This window comes from Pan troglodytes, chromosome 11 (genome assembly GCF_028858775.2).
Source record: "Pan troglodytes isolate AG18354 chromosome 11, NHGRI_mPanTro3-v2.0_pri, whole genome shotgun sequence".
NCBI lineage: Eukaryota > Metazoa > Chordata > Mammalia > Primates > Hominidae > Pan > Pan troglodytes.
Window position 1 is genome coordinate 15,411,469 of NC_072409.2, and position 13,331 is coordinate 15,424,799.

At 37.2% G+C, this 13,331-nt stretch overlaps 2 protein-coding genes and 1 pseudogene across 13 annotated transcripts in view; 1 reads left to right on the forward strand and 2 right to left on the reverse strand.

Moving 5' to 3' along the window:
• The window catches only part of RABGAP1 (RAB GTPase activating protein 1), a 165,839-nt gene that overhangs the window by 65,371 nt on the left and 87,137 nt on the right, over window positions 1-13,331 (reverse strand). The window contains exon 1 of one of the 12 annotated variants that reach the window (XM_024345872.3): window positions 5,853-6,110. The exons of the other annotated variants lie outside the window; for them this stretch is intronic. Coding sequence (XP_024201640.1) covers window positions 5,853-6,071 — 219 coding nt within the window. The 5' untranslated portion in view covers window positions 6,072-6,110. Of the gene's footprint in view, window positions 1-5,852; window positions 6,111-13,331 lie in introns of those variants that run through there. 12 annotated transcript variants of the gene reach the window in all.
• GPR21 (G protein-coupled receptor 21) lies at window positions 1,692-5,941 on the reverse strand. Its single transcript, XM_003312270.7, has 2 exons — window positions 5,853-5,941; window positions 1,692-5,424 (listed from the first exon to the last, which is right to left on the reverse strand). The coding sequence occupies exon 2, from the start codon at window positions 5,026-5,028 to the stop codon at window positions 3,979-3,981; it is 1,050 nt and encodes a 349-aa protein (XP_003312318.1). The 5' UTR covers window positions 5,029-5,424; window positions 5,853-5,941; the 3' UTR covers window positions 1,692-3,978.
• LOC107976768 (small ribosomal subunit protein eS25-like) lies at window positions 9,840-10,247 on the forward strand (annotated as a pseudogene).

Genomic DNA, 13,331 nt, shown 5'->3' on the forward strand with positions numbered 1-13,331 from the left:
TAATCTCTTGATACCAAAAAGAGATATTATTTATTATTTAAAATCTAGAATAACCTAGACCAAATGGAAGGTTGCTTATGAGGCTCTGGACTACCTTTCAAACATCACTGCCCTATAATACCTTACAGAAGGGAGAAGGCTGGTGTGACTACATGCAATAATTACAGAGTCATTTATTCATTCTATAAAACTTACTAAAACTTCTGCTCTGAGCCAGGTCCTAGGTCAGATTGTGGGGATAAAGATATTAACCAGACAGATAAGAGACACTGTCCCTTGCCTTCAGAGAGTTTGATGACAAGTAAAGGAAGTAAATCAAAGCAATTTTATGTTGAATTTAAGGCTACTGTCATTTTAGGAGGATGAGCATTTATTTTGCTTCTCTTCTCAAGTCTGGGATTGCTAAGTAGCACAGAGTAGTGGTGTAGCATTGAGCTTCAAAGATCAAAGTGTGGGGGAACACATCACGATGTATGGCTTCCTTACATGTAGAAGAATGGCAGATACAAATAACAGTAATGATTTTTATTTGCAAAGCACTTTACAATTTACAAAGTACTTTCACATCTAACACAAGCCCCAAACTAACCCTATGAGGTATGAAGGGATCAATATTTCCTTCTAGGAGAAATTAAGCATTTAGAGAAGTGACTTGCCCTCATTTACAAAACTACTTAATTAGAAACAGAAGCCTACATTTTTTTATTCTCAGTTCCAACTTCATTTTTACTATATGATGCCCTTTTGTCACGCAAATTTTGAAGAAAGGCCAAATGACTCATTTACAGCCATAAGAAATGTCTACAATATTTCCAAGGTCTGCAACATAATATTAATAATATATAAATTTAATATAAATACTTAATATTTAGTTTTTTTCAACCTGAAATGAAAAAAATTACACAAAAGTCAACACACAAAATGATTTATGAGGACTTCAAAAAATCTCAATGCCACAGTTTTCCCATTCTTAAATTTCCCAAAATTTGCTCATATAACAATAAATTTTGGCTTGCTGATAATTTCACCAACAACTATGAACCAAAAACATACTCAGTGAAATTAAAACAATTCCTATACCAAGTCAACGTGCAGATTTTTCAAACAAACCTGAATAGCTGAGGAAACCCTCCTAGAAACCACTCCACCATCTGGGCCATCTGGGAGTCTAACCCTGTTGCTTCATTTTCAAGTTCAAGGAGGTGGGCAATGCATTTACGGTAAAAAAAAATTCAAGTTTTCCCAATCCTTAAAACACTGAGACCATTATTCAAGTAAAAAGTAAAAGCCATTATAAAAGGCTTGAAAAGAATTTATCCAGCAATAAAGCTTAAAGAAAACCTTTTCCAAAATGGAATTTTGAGTAAGAGTCAATAGGCCCGTGAAAAAAACGCAAATATCCAATCTAGTGTCAGGATAATGCTCTCACTAAAGTTGAGCACACTAGTCCATTTGTAATTGCTTTTCTACTCTAAGAAGGGGGAAAAAACCACTTTCACTGAAATCACTGCATTAAAAAATACAACTAGTTTACAAATATAACATCAGTATAATCCTACTTTAAAATTTACTATGAAATAATTTCAGCATAATCACCAAAAGTATATGTTTCCTCTGATACCAGTCACATGCCATATAAAGTTAAATGAGCTATCCTGCCAACGCCATGGTAACTGAATCTAAAAATACACTTTTTTTGAAGTCAGACTGGTATTTAAACTAAATGTCATCAAATGTTGCATTAAATATGCCAGGATGAAAAGTTCAGTTAAACATGAACTTTCCAAACATATCACATAGAAAACACCCCCAGCCACTAAAGAGGACACTACTGTGTCCAGGAGCATCTCCTCTCTCCCAACACATACACACACAACAAAATAAGATCAAACCTGCTGATTTAATATCAATTTTTCAACAAAAATTAAGTGTTTAAAATTGCCATATTTTCTAAACTAAAAATTCATAAGCAAACTGCAAATGTGAACAGGTTACATTCTCTAACATATATGAAAAAAGGTAAATTTTGGTTTTTTAGATCTGTACCACTTAAAGGGAAAATGTATACAATACAACCATTTTTCAGAATCTAACAGAAAAGGTTTCCCATTTGAAATGGCAATTTAACCAAGCCATTTCTAACATAACTTGCAATTTCAGTATGAGTTCTAAATTTTGAAGCAGCTTAGAATAAAATTTGCTAACACTAAACATAAAGAGCAAGCAAGGTTTTGGGAAAAACCCAGAATCTGAAGTTTGAATGTTTATGTAATGCTTAGTCACTTAAAATAAAAAAGTTTAAATAGAACACAACTGAGGTTAAAATCAAGTTGATGTCTAAAGCCTAAAATCATAAGAACACTGGCATCATGATGGAAAACCAAAGCTTATCTGCCTGCTTTATAAATATCCATGTCCTTTCTTGGATTCAGAAATCCACTTTAACCCATGTCCCCTGGGTTTCTTCCATCTTCCATCTCACTGAACACCACTGTCACATTCAGATTACAACCTCTAGCCAAAGGCAGAGATCAAGTAAGTCCCTTGAAGACTTCCAGAACATTTCCAGAACAGCAGAAAAGTAGAGGAAATACTCTCATGCCTGGAGCTGCTGGAATTCCTTCTCTCCTTTTAGAAAAATAAACCTCTTGCTCTAAAGATAATCACTTTTAAGAACAAACATCACTACTACATACAAACACACATAACTCTCAATAATAATTCTATAGAAGAATTATAAAATCCTATAGGTTTTTCTAGTACTTTGGCAGGAAAAAAAAAGACCATTAAGAACTGTATGCCAAAGGATTTTTTTTCCAGAGAGAAAACAGCAATAAGAGACTTAAGTGTTTCCCCTTCTCCTCTTCAAATGTGGATTCCTTAGCACTAACTGAAAGAATACTTTTCAAAAATAACTAGTTGATTCCATTTAACCACAAAGAAAATGTCTCAACTCCCTTGTATTTAAAAAAAAACAATCTGTATACTACGGTATACTTTCTGACTCAGTTGCTTATGACCGACACCCTTCTCCCTGATGTTCTAATATTTCGGAAGTCTTTGAATAGAAAGAACAGACAATATTAAAGACACATTTTTGTATATAGTCACCATTATAAAATGGACAGCCAACAGCCTATCACTGAATTACTTTTTAGCTTAAGCACATTTTGCTGTAAAAGAGAAATCTAACAATTCAGATATTCTAAATATAGACATAACACAAAGGCATGGCCAAAAGTACTACATGATTACTTCTATGCACACATATCTTTAGATCTCTGTGAAGCATGGCACAAAAAGTAGCTCAGTTTTTCATAAATTGTATAATTTGATTGCACTTTTGCTTCATGGTTCACTGTAAAATTCTAAAATTAATGTTTATGTGTTCACATTATTCACCCTACAGAGAATTCTCTCAAGAGAATAAAACACAGAACATTTGGCTTTCTAAATGACAGTGTTGAAACTTGCAATGTAGTTATGCTTTGGCATACATAAAAAGTAATTTCTAAAACCTTTTCATTTATATTTTACTATTCCGTTAGAAGAAATCAATTGCACATGAAGCCCAAATAGCTGGAAAGAACCCAGAAAGTGACAAGAAAGTGATGACTTTTTAAAATGCTGACGCTTTTCACACTCAGGTTCAGTCATGCCAGCTGGAAAGAGGTGTTAGATATGGCTTTATTCATTTTAAATCTGAGAACTGTAGTCATTTCCAAGACATTTCAAAAACTGAGAGCAAGAGCAATTTGTCTTCATGATATTGAGTCTTCTAATTCACAAGCACTTTTGAAAACCATTTCTACAAACTTAGAAGGTATCCATACGAATAATTTGCATGCTATTGCTTAGAGTCAAAGTATTCTGTCCCAGATTTCCTAGTGAATTAGGAATACTTAGAGATAAAATACACACACACACACACACACACACACACACACACACACACGGGAACCCCATAACTGAGCCACTTCAGATATGACATCCATTAAGAGGGCTTTTGCTTCTAACTGTGTAAGGGTCGTTGGCTGTAGTCTGACTTGCACAAGAAGTACACATAGCCCCTGAGAGGCGCTTTAGTCCTCTTTGGAATACACTGTTGGAGAGACTATAAATGACACAGTTGCAGAAACTGTTACTAATAGCAAGCCAGGTGGTCAAGAAGGATGCGAAGCGGTTGCTGTGGCCAGTGGAGCTTTCCAACAAGAAGTAGATGATATATGGCAACCAGAGGATGTAAAATACACTAGTGATTCGAAACAGGACCATGGCATAGCGCTTATCAGGACAGGCCTGCACTTCCCCAGTCTCCCCACTCTGGCTGCTGAAGCGGGCTTGCCTTTTGCTGATATCCTTTGTGTGCTGTTGGCAGATGCGGAAGATGTTGAAATAGGTGAAGCAGACAATAAGGGCTGCTGGGGCATATAACATCATCACGATGAACAGGGTGAAGTAGGAGTCGGTGTGCCAGGACTCCGCACACCACTGAAACACATCTCCATGATATCCAGGTTTGCCCCAGTGGAAAAAGGAAGGCAGGAAGACCAGGGTCGAGTATAGCCAAATCAGGAAAATACACAGGCGTAGTCTCCAGGGTGTAACCAGAGTATTATAGGTTAAAGGTTTAGTAATGGCAATGTATCTATCAATGCTGATACAGGCCAGAGAAGCCATGGAGACGCTCTTCAGAACTGATATTACAAAACCAAATATCTGGCAAGTCAAGGACTCCTCTACTGGAAGGGGGTGATGGAGGAGTGATAAAGAAGGGACCACGCAGCTCACCCCAACAAAAAGGTCAGCATATGCCATAGTCTGGATAAAATAACTTGTAGTGTGATGGTTCAACAAAGGTGCACAGTGAAATACAAAAATCACAATGATGTTGCCAGAAATAATCAATACAGTTAGAAAGACAATAATCAATACTTCCAAAAGGCAAAAATTGACAGTTTCCAAATAGCCAAATGCCAAGAGGCAAAAAGGGTGGCTGCTCTGATTACCATCCAAGGTGGAGTTCATCTTGAGCTCAGGAGTGATCTGTCACTTCATGCTGCCGCTTGGCTGCTGCCAACAGTTCAAAGAAGCAGCTGCTGTCATTGCGGTCAGCTTTGCATGTGTGTAATAATGCCAGAGGAGCCTTACTCCCCAAGCTCCTGATGCTGCTGCTCTGGTGCATTGCCTGCAGTGCAATTCCCCTTTAAATCCTTCCTGGAATAAGGAGAGCCAGCAGCAGTTGTCTGGCCAGTCCCAGACGCGGCCATAGTGCCAGGTTCACCATACACATAGCACCAGGGGAGCAAGGTAAACTCTGGGGAGAACGTCTTCAGGCCAAGTGAGGGTAGGGGGAAAGGGTAGAAGAGAAGGGAAGAAGATTAGGAGCTTCAGCAGGAGTTGTAATGAGTCTCCTCTGAACAGCTGATAGAAGAAAAGGAGAGAGCAATTTACATTTCACATCCAATGCCCTAATCAAAGAACCTGGCTAGCTCAGGCTGGCATCATCCCTCCCACTCCACCCCTACTGGCACCACTATTCACGGCTACCCTCAATAGCACCCCACACAACTGATCTGTACTGTATAGAGGAGCAGCAGCAACATCAAGCTTTCAAGATCAGCATAAAACAAAACCAATCACAGTCAGATTAATTTAACCCCATTTCCTTTCATTTGAGACGGGGGAGAAAAGGAATTTGCTTATAATATTTAGGAAAACCTTTCACTACAATTACCACTAATAAAATTAGCCAAGATAATTTACTTTCTTCATTGATTCCAATATAATATTTTGCCTCTTTGAAAACATTTCAACAGAATTTACTGTTTAATTCAATTTCAGAATGTTACCTGTAATTCTGCATGCTGCAATCCAAACAAAAGCCACAATACATCCTTAGCAGAAAGCCTTGCAAAGCAGGAATGTGCTTCAACCCGCGTACTGCAGAACTGAGACACGGAGGGAGGAGATAAAGGAGTAGGAGGGGAAACAGGGAGAAGAGGGGGCTTGGGAAAAGGAAGAAAGGGGGAGGGGAAAGAAAAAGCCTGTACGTGCACACACTCTGGCATCTTTAACAACTAATTGGAATTCATCGTCAGAGAGGTGCCCCGATTTCCAGACTGCACAGTGTGGGAATGGCTTGCTATGCCTGCAGTGCATCATTTGAAGGCTGTTTCCTCGTCTGTCTGGAATCTCCCTTTTAGTAGAAAAGCAGAATTCAGGCTGCTAGCAAGGAGAAGGGGTACTAACAGAACAGGGTGTCAGGAATTAGACTGAAACACACTACCAGAGGGGTAATTTCTATTTTCTCACGGCATTTTCCCAAAGAACAAAGAGCAATATTAAAGAAAGGAAGTATGTTAACTTCCTTTAAGTGTATGGCGTATGGCAACTGAGAATCATAATTCAGCTGCACAAGAAGTTCTAGCTAGAAGGCTATTCACCATTAATTTTGTCTCTCATGATTCACTGAATATTGGCCAAGAAACTTTAAGATCACTTTTTCAAGAGAAAAATAAAGTATCTCCCATTCTGAATACTACATAAATAGCATAGATAAATTACACTGTTCCCATATTTGACACTACGCTATAATTTTGAGATGCATTTCTTGCTTCTAATTTGCTGAGCAGTAAACAAGAATACAAACAAAAGATAGAAAAGTAAATGTACCTTCTTCTACTCAGGCATGGATATTACAGGAAGTTTCATGGTACAAATAAGCCTTTGTATCTTAGAATATACAATCTTGCTTCTGCCTATTTAAAACAATGCAAACTGTATCATATTATATTGTGGTTTTCCTGGTAATGTCATAAATGATGACAATTTTCAGCTAACAGAGTTGGGTGCTATGAAAATGTGTAATTTTAGTATCTTTATTTAGAAGGATTAATTGAAAGTATCCAGCAGAAAAAAGACAATAAACAAATGCCGGCATTTGAAAGCATTCCAAGAGGTAGGCAACTGAGTAAAAACATGTGATCCAACTTTCATTTTTATTCATTTTATACACATGCTTTCTTATTACAGACAAATGGCCACCCATAATCAGAATGCAATGAATTACATTTTAAATCTGAAGCAGCAGCAGTTGTCTGGCCAGTCCCAGACGCGGCCATAGCCCCAAAATAAAAAACCTATTTAACCGTAATCCTGATAGTAATATTTGACAGGTCTTATTGGGAAACAGAGCGAAGTGTGTGGCACAGTAAAAAGACCAATAGCATCGAACGAACAATAATCAGGTTCAAATTCTTGCTCTAATATTACTTATCCTCTCTTAAGCCTCTGTTTCATCATCTGTAAAATGAGAACAACACTCCTTACTTCACAGGGTTGTTGAGAAATAAAGTATATAAAAAAGGCTTACCAACACCTAGCACAGAGGGGGTATATAACTTTACTCACTTTCTGCTCCTACAACTAAAGTAGCCTTCCTAAAGAGCCAGTGTTTTCCTGCCCATCATGTTGAAATGCTTAAGGCTGGGCTCCTCTGAATCCTGAAGGGCCTGCTCTTACTGAGGCTATACAGTTCTAGGTCATTCAACAGCTATCTGAATACAGTGCTGTCACACATTACTCAAATACATTGAGGCTAGGCATATACAAAGCACTGAAGGTAGCTGAAAAGAAGGAATGATGACATGGCGTCAATTATTCTCTCAACATAAATAATTTCTCTGCCTAGGTCTCCAGCCCTGACTTCACTCCTAAGCTCCCTTTTCCATCTACAATTTGCCTGCTAGTCACACATTTTCCACCAGTAGATGGAAGAGGTCCTGTAGATGTCCTGTAGAGATTTCAACCACAGCATGTCTAAAATCAAAAACCTTTTTCCCACCAAATAAGCCTCTGTATTTTTCCAACATTTTCCCAGGCACTCCGGTATGAAACTTAGGAATCAATCACCTTGACCACTCTCTCCCTCAAAGCACTTAGTTCTGAGTCACCAAGTCCTGAAAATGTATTTCCACAACAGTTCTCAAATGCATTTCCTCCTTTCAATTTTTAATACACTTACCATAGAAGATGATTACCACCTAAACTTACAGTTTTGTTCATTTTTCTAATTTTTCCTTTTCTGCCTGGTTAAATATCCAAAATGTACATTTTATTATTGTACCCCATTGTTCAAGAGTCAATGGCTCCTTTACTGCCTTTCTAATCTGATCTCAATTGTTTTACTTCCCCCAAATAACCTGCCCTCCAGCCAAATCAGATTACTTCTATACACTTGCCATAGACTTTATTTTTAAACCATATTTACTGAGCACCTTAATAAATATGGAATAAAGGAGTGATTTTTGAGAGTTACTGCTGTATTTCAATAAACAGAAAAAGTGTTCACCAAAGTCAAAAGTCTAGGCTTTTCTACTACTACTTGTGAATTTGGGCATGTAACTTATTCTCTCTGTGGTTTCCCATGTATAAAACAAGACAGTTACGCTGATAAAACAGACAATACAATGGCTGAAAATTTGAAAGAATTCAAAATTTATAAAATTGCAACAAAACTACAAGCTGTTACATTACTGCCATTAGTACAGTAACAGTTCTTTCAACTTTGTTTCTATTTTAGTGAAACCACTCTAGGAGCTAAAATCAAAATATTCATTTAAGAAACTTTAAAAAAAAAGACTAATAGCCACATTTAACTGAATCAATCAGGAATTAAATGTTTGCTTTGGATTAAAGAAAAACATTTTCTTCAAAAGACACAATTTATTAACAACTTGGGGAGACTCTATAAATTTGTATCCTTACAGAAATCCATATGTACATTTGGTCTTTAACCATAACATAGACTCATTCTAGTGTTCCATACCACTCTAGGAAGACTACAGTTAATACTATGTAGTTTCAAATAGCTAGAAGGAGGTTACTGAATGTTCCCAACACAGAGAAATGATAAATGTTGATAAATGTTAGAGATGATGGGTATGTGCACAATTACCATGATCTGATCAGTATATACTATATGTATCAAAACATCCTTATATACCTCATAAGTATGTATGTTATATGCTGATTAAAAAATACAATAAAAAATAAAATAATGCAGTCTCATGATATATTCTCTCTATATTTACTTTGAAGGCTGAGTAACTTTATATATATATATATGACTAAAAGGAAATACATTAAAAATCAACACTATTATTGGATGGTGGGATAACATTCATTAAAAAATCTTTCTTCTTTATAGCTTTCTATATTTTCTGAATTTTCCAATTTCTATATACTCTCAGAACCATATTGATTTAGCAAGATAGAATGATGCTGGGTTGAAGTTGTCTACTTCATGGGGCTCTGTTCCACTTGTTCTTATGCCATCAGAGCAACATTCCTTCAGACAGTCTTTGGTACTCAATCTAACTCAAAATGGACTCCCAAAATGTCAGTTAAAACCTCTTACAGAACAAGAATATAATTACGAACTTACCGATACTTAACCATTTCATTGCTAGCTAAATACTTTCTGACCTGCAAACATGCCAACTTCTATATGGTTCAACCTAATGAAATTAAAACAACTTTAAAAGCCAAAATAATTAAAATAACAAAATGACAGGCTTAAAAAGAAAAGCAGAACGAGAAATGAAATGTAACAAAAAAAGGAAAAGACCTGTTCAAATTATATTTCTTTTTCTCCCAACCTATTCAGAGACTTAACTACTTGTAGATGATAAATTATCTCAGTTCTTCAAATTCCTAAGCTTCACCTCTGGGCATTAGTGTCAACTACCACTTATTATTTGGTAAAAATGAGCTTCACCTTTTGTCTGACATCTTAGCAAGGCTGCAGTGTTCGCCACTGCTCTCCGAGCTTCACGATGCCACCCAAGGACTACAAGAAGAAGACAGACACTGGAAAGTCAGCCAAGAAAGACAAAGACCCAGTGAACAAACCCGGGGGCAAGGCCAAAAAGAAGAAATGGTCCAAAGGCAAAGTTAGGGACAAGCTCAATACCTTGTCTTGTTTGACAAAGCTACATATGACAAACTCTGTAAGGAAGTTCCCAACTATAAACTTGTAACTCCAGTTGTGGTCTCTAAGAGACTGAAGATTTGAGGTTCCCTGGCCAGGGCAGCCCTTCTGGAGCTCCTTAGTAAAGGACTTATCAAACTGGTTTCAAAGCACAGAGCTCAAGTAATTTACACCAGAAATACCAAGGGCAGAGATGCTCCAGCTGCTGGTGAAGATGCATGAACAGGTCCAAGCAACTCTACATTTGGAAAAATAAAACTTTATTAAGTAAAAAAAAAAAAAGAGCTTTAAACATTAATTAACATATTATTTTAGTGCAGCTGATGTGAGTTTATTTATGTAACTGTCATTCCAAAAATGATTTGAGATACTTTGACTCATCTTTTATTCCTCCCTCGCCCTCATCTCCCACATTCATTCAGTCATCAAGTGAGTGCCAAGGATTCTACCTCTGAAATCCTCTTAAATAGCATCTTTTTCCCCATCCCTCTGCCACTACACCCCAATCCAAGTTGAAATTATCTCTTGCCTGAATTATTAACAGGTCTCGCTGCAATTATTCTTACTCCATGCTAGCCCAAGTAACAGAGTGATCTTTCTAAGCCTGATAATACAGATAATAAGCAAAAAATATATATAATATTAAGTTATTTACACTTAGTATGGACTATGGATTATACTAAGAATTTTCACACATTAATTCTAACAACTCTACAACTATTATTATTCCATTTTACAGATAAGGAAACCAAAGCCTATGAATGTTAAATTGCCCAATTTCAATGGCTAGAATACAGCAGAACTAGGATCTGAATTAAGACAATTTGCCTTTAGATGGAAACCACTTTGCATACTGCCTTATAAACCGGAATATATAACCTGCCTGCTTAAAATGCTTCATTCGCTTCTGTTGCCCAAAACCTTAAATATGCCTTCTGAAGCTTTCAAAGATCTGTTCCCTATCTACCACCTCTCTGGTCTTACCTCCATTCACACTCTATGGAACTGCCTTGAGTACAGGCTGTTCTCTCTGACTTTTAAGACCACATCTGTTATGCAGCACCCTATCCCACCCCAACTATCCAACCCCTGGCTAATTTCTGAGCAAGAGACCTTTTAGAATACTTAGGTGAGAAATCCTTCATGTCATATGCAGTACAGCAGTATATATTTTTTCTTCTACAACTCCCATGCAACTTTATGATTGTTTATAGTTAACTGTCTATTTCCTTCATTAGACTGCAGACTTCCTGAAACCAGTGAACAAGTTTATTTTATTTATGGGCATATCCATGAGGCCTACCACAGGGTTGGCACAGGGTAGGCATTCAAAAGGTATTTTTTATTGAATAAACAATGAATGTCCAATGAAACAAAAGGCAATTCTGCTTCTAAGTTGAAAGATCTTTCAAGTAAAACCCCAGCATGGTAACTGTTTAACTCACCTATAATTATTAGGTCGAGGCATATGAAATTGCCTATTTGTGGGTCAAAAACTGTCAAATAGCAATTTTAACATGGACAAACCAAATATGTTTCCAGTCTCATAATTCAGGAAACCTTTAGAACTCCCAGCAAGTATGACTTACATAAACTCACACAAAGGAAAATAACTTCACAGGGATAAGATATAGGGCTTAAAATTATGTTCACAAGTAATAATTTAGAGGGACCTACTGTAGCAATTGCTGTATGACAGCAGACAATACAGTTCTAACATCCACCAGCCACTATTTTCATGTAGAACAAGGCAGCAAGAGCGCTCAGTTGTGAAAAAATGGAATTATGGCCTATTTTGGAGGGCAGGACTCAAACACACTGTCTGATTTTCCAGAATGTCAAAGCTTAAGGAAAAATCAACAGACTACCTCAGCTACCTCAGTTCAGAGAAGAGGAAATGAAGTGGCAGAACTGAAACTAGTACCCAGGCTTCCTCCTCCATGGCCAACATTCTTTTTTGCTAAATCGATCTCCTTTTATTGTTGGGTATCCACAGGCATATGCTTATGATTAAATATTATTCAATTCTTACCTATTACAAACCTACCAGACAGAAGTTGTTAATTAAAAAGCAAAACAATCTGCGTAGTAATAACATAATAATTGAATACATTATTTTTTCCAGACTAGCAAAATGTGGCTGGGCCTCCAGGGATTCCTTTCAACAATTAGAAATGTAAATATTGGTTGGCAGGGCACGGTGGCTCACGCCTGTAATCCCAGCACTTTGGAAGGCCAAGCTGGGGGGATCACAAGGTCAAGAGATCGAGGCCATCCTGGCCAACATGGTGAAACCCCGTCTCTACTAAAAATAAAAATTAGCTGGGCATGGTGGCACATGCCTGTAGTCCCAGCTACTCGGGAGGCTGTGACAGGAGAATCACTGAACCTGGGAGGCGGAAGTTCCAGTGAGCCAAGATCGTGCCACTGCACTCCAGCCTGGCAACAGAGCGAGAGAGCGAGAGTCCGTCTCAAAAAAAAAAAAAAAAGAGAAAAGAAAAAAAGAAATGTAAATATTGGTTATATGAGCTTGCTACTAGTTTGCTTCTGGATAAAAGCTTGCTGTTTGTGGGAAAAGATTCTTATCACTGAAGTTGAAACTAGAGAAAATGATGCAAATAAGTTTAAGAAAAGATAAGCAAGGCCAAGTGGATGGAAGGAAAGAAAAACATCTGAATAGGTTGCTATTTCATTATTCTCTCATTATTAAAATGATCTACTGAAGAAGCAGTTTGCTGTAAATTTTTGCTACTAAGCACTGAATTATAAGAAGCTAAGCCACCAACACAAAAGGTAAAAAATAACCATCAGAAAGAAGGGACAGAAGAGGATTCTGGAAGCCGGGAACAAGAAAGTGCCTTTGTTTCCCCTTCATTTTCAACTCCAACTTATTTGATTCACAAGATCCAAACAGCTGTAAGAATTACAGGCAACTGGAGGTAAGAGAAGCCATGAGAGTCTCTGTGGATTACTTATTAAGCTTTCTTCCCTCTGAGTCTGACAAGTTCTACCTAGAGGCCAGGGTTGAGGAGCTCTTAATCAAACACCAGAAGACAAAGAGTACCAGGGGTGCTTGGTCTTAAAAATTTATTCCATGAAGCCAAGGGTAGTAGTTCAATATAAGAAGTCTATCACATGCTGATAGATTATGTAACTTACTCCATTAACAAATTAAAGAAAATCAGTAATAGTCCTGAAAAAGCTGATAAAATTCAGTAACATTCCTAATAAAAAATCCAAAGCAGGGATAGAAGGAAACCACTTAAAGTAAACACAATTTTTTATTATTTTAAGTCTCACTCTGTCACCTGGGCTGAAGTGCAGTGGCACTATTTTG

Coding starts and splice junctions, on each gene's coding strand:
- GPR21 (XM_003312270.7), bottom strand. CDS start 5,028: ATGAACTCCACCTTGGATGGTAATCAGAGCAGCCACCCTTTTTGCCTC.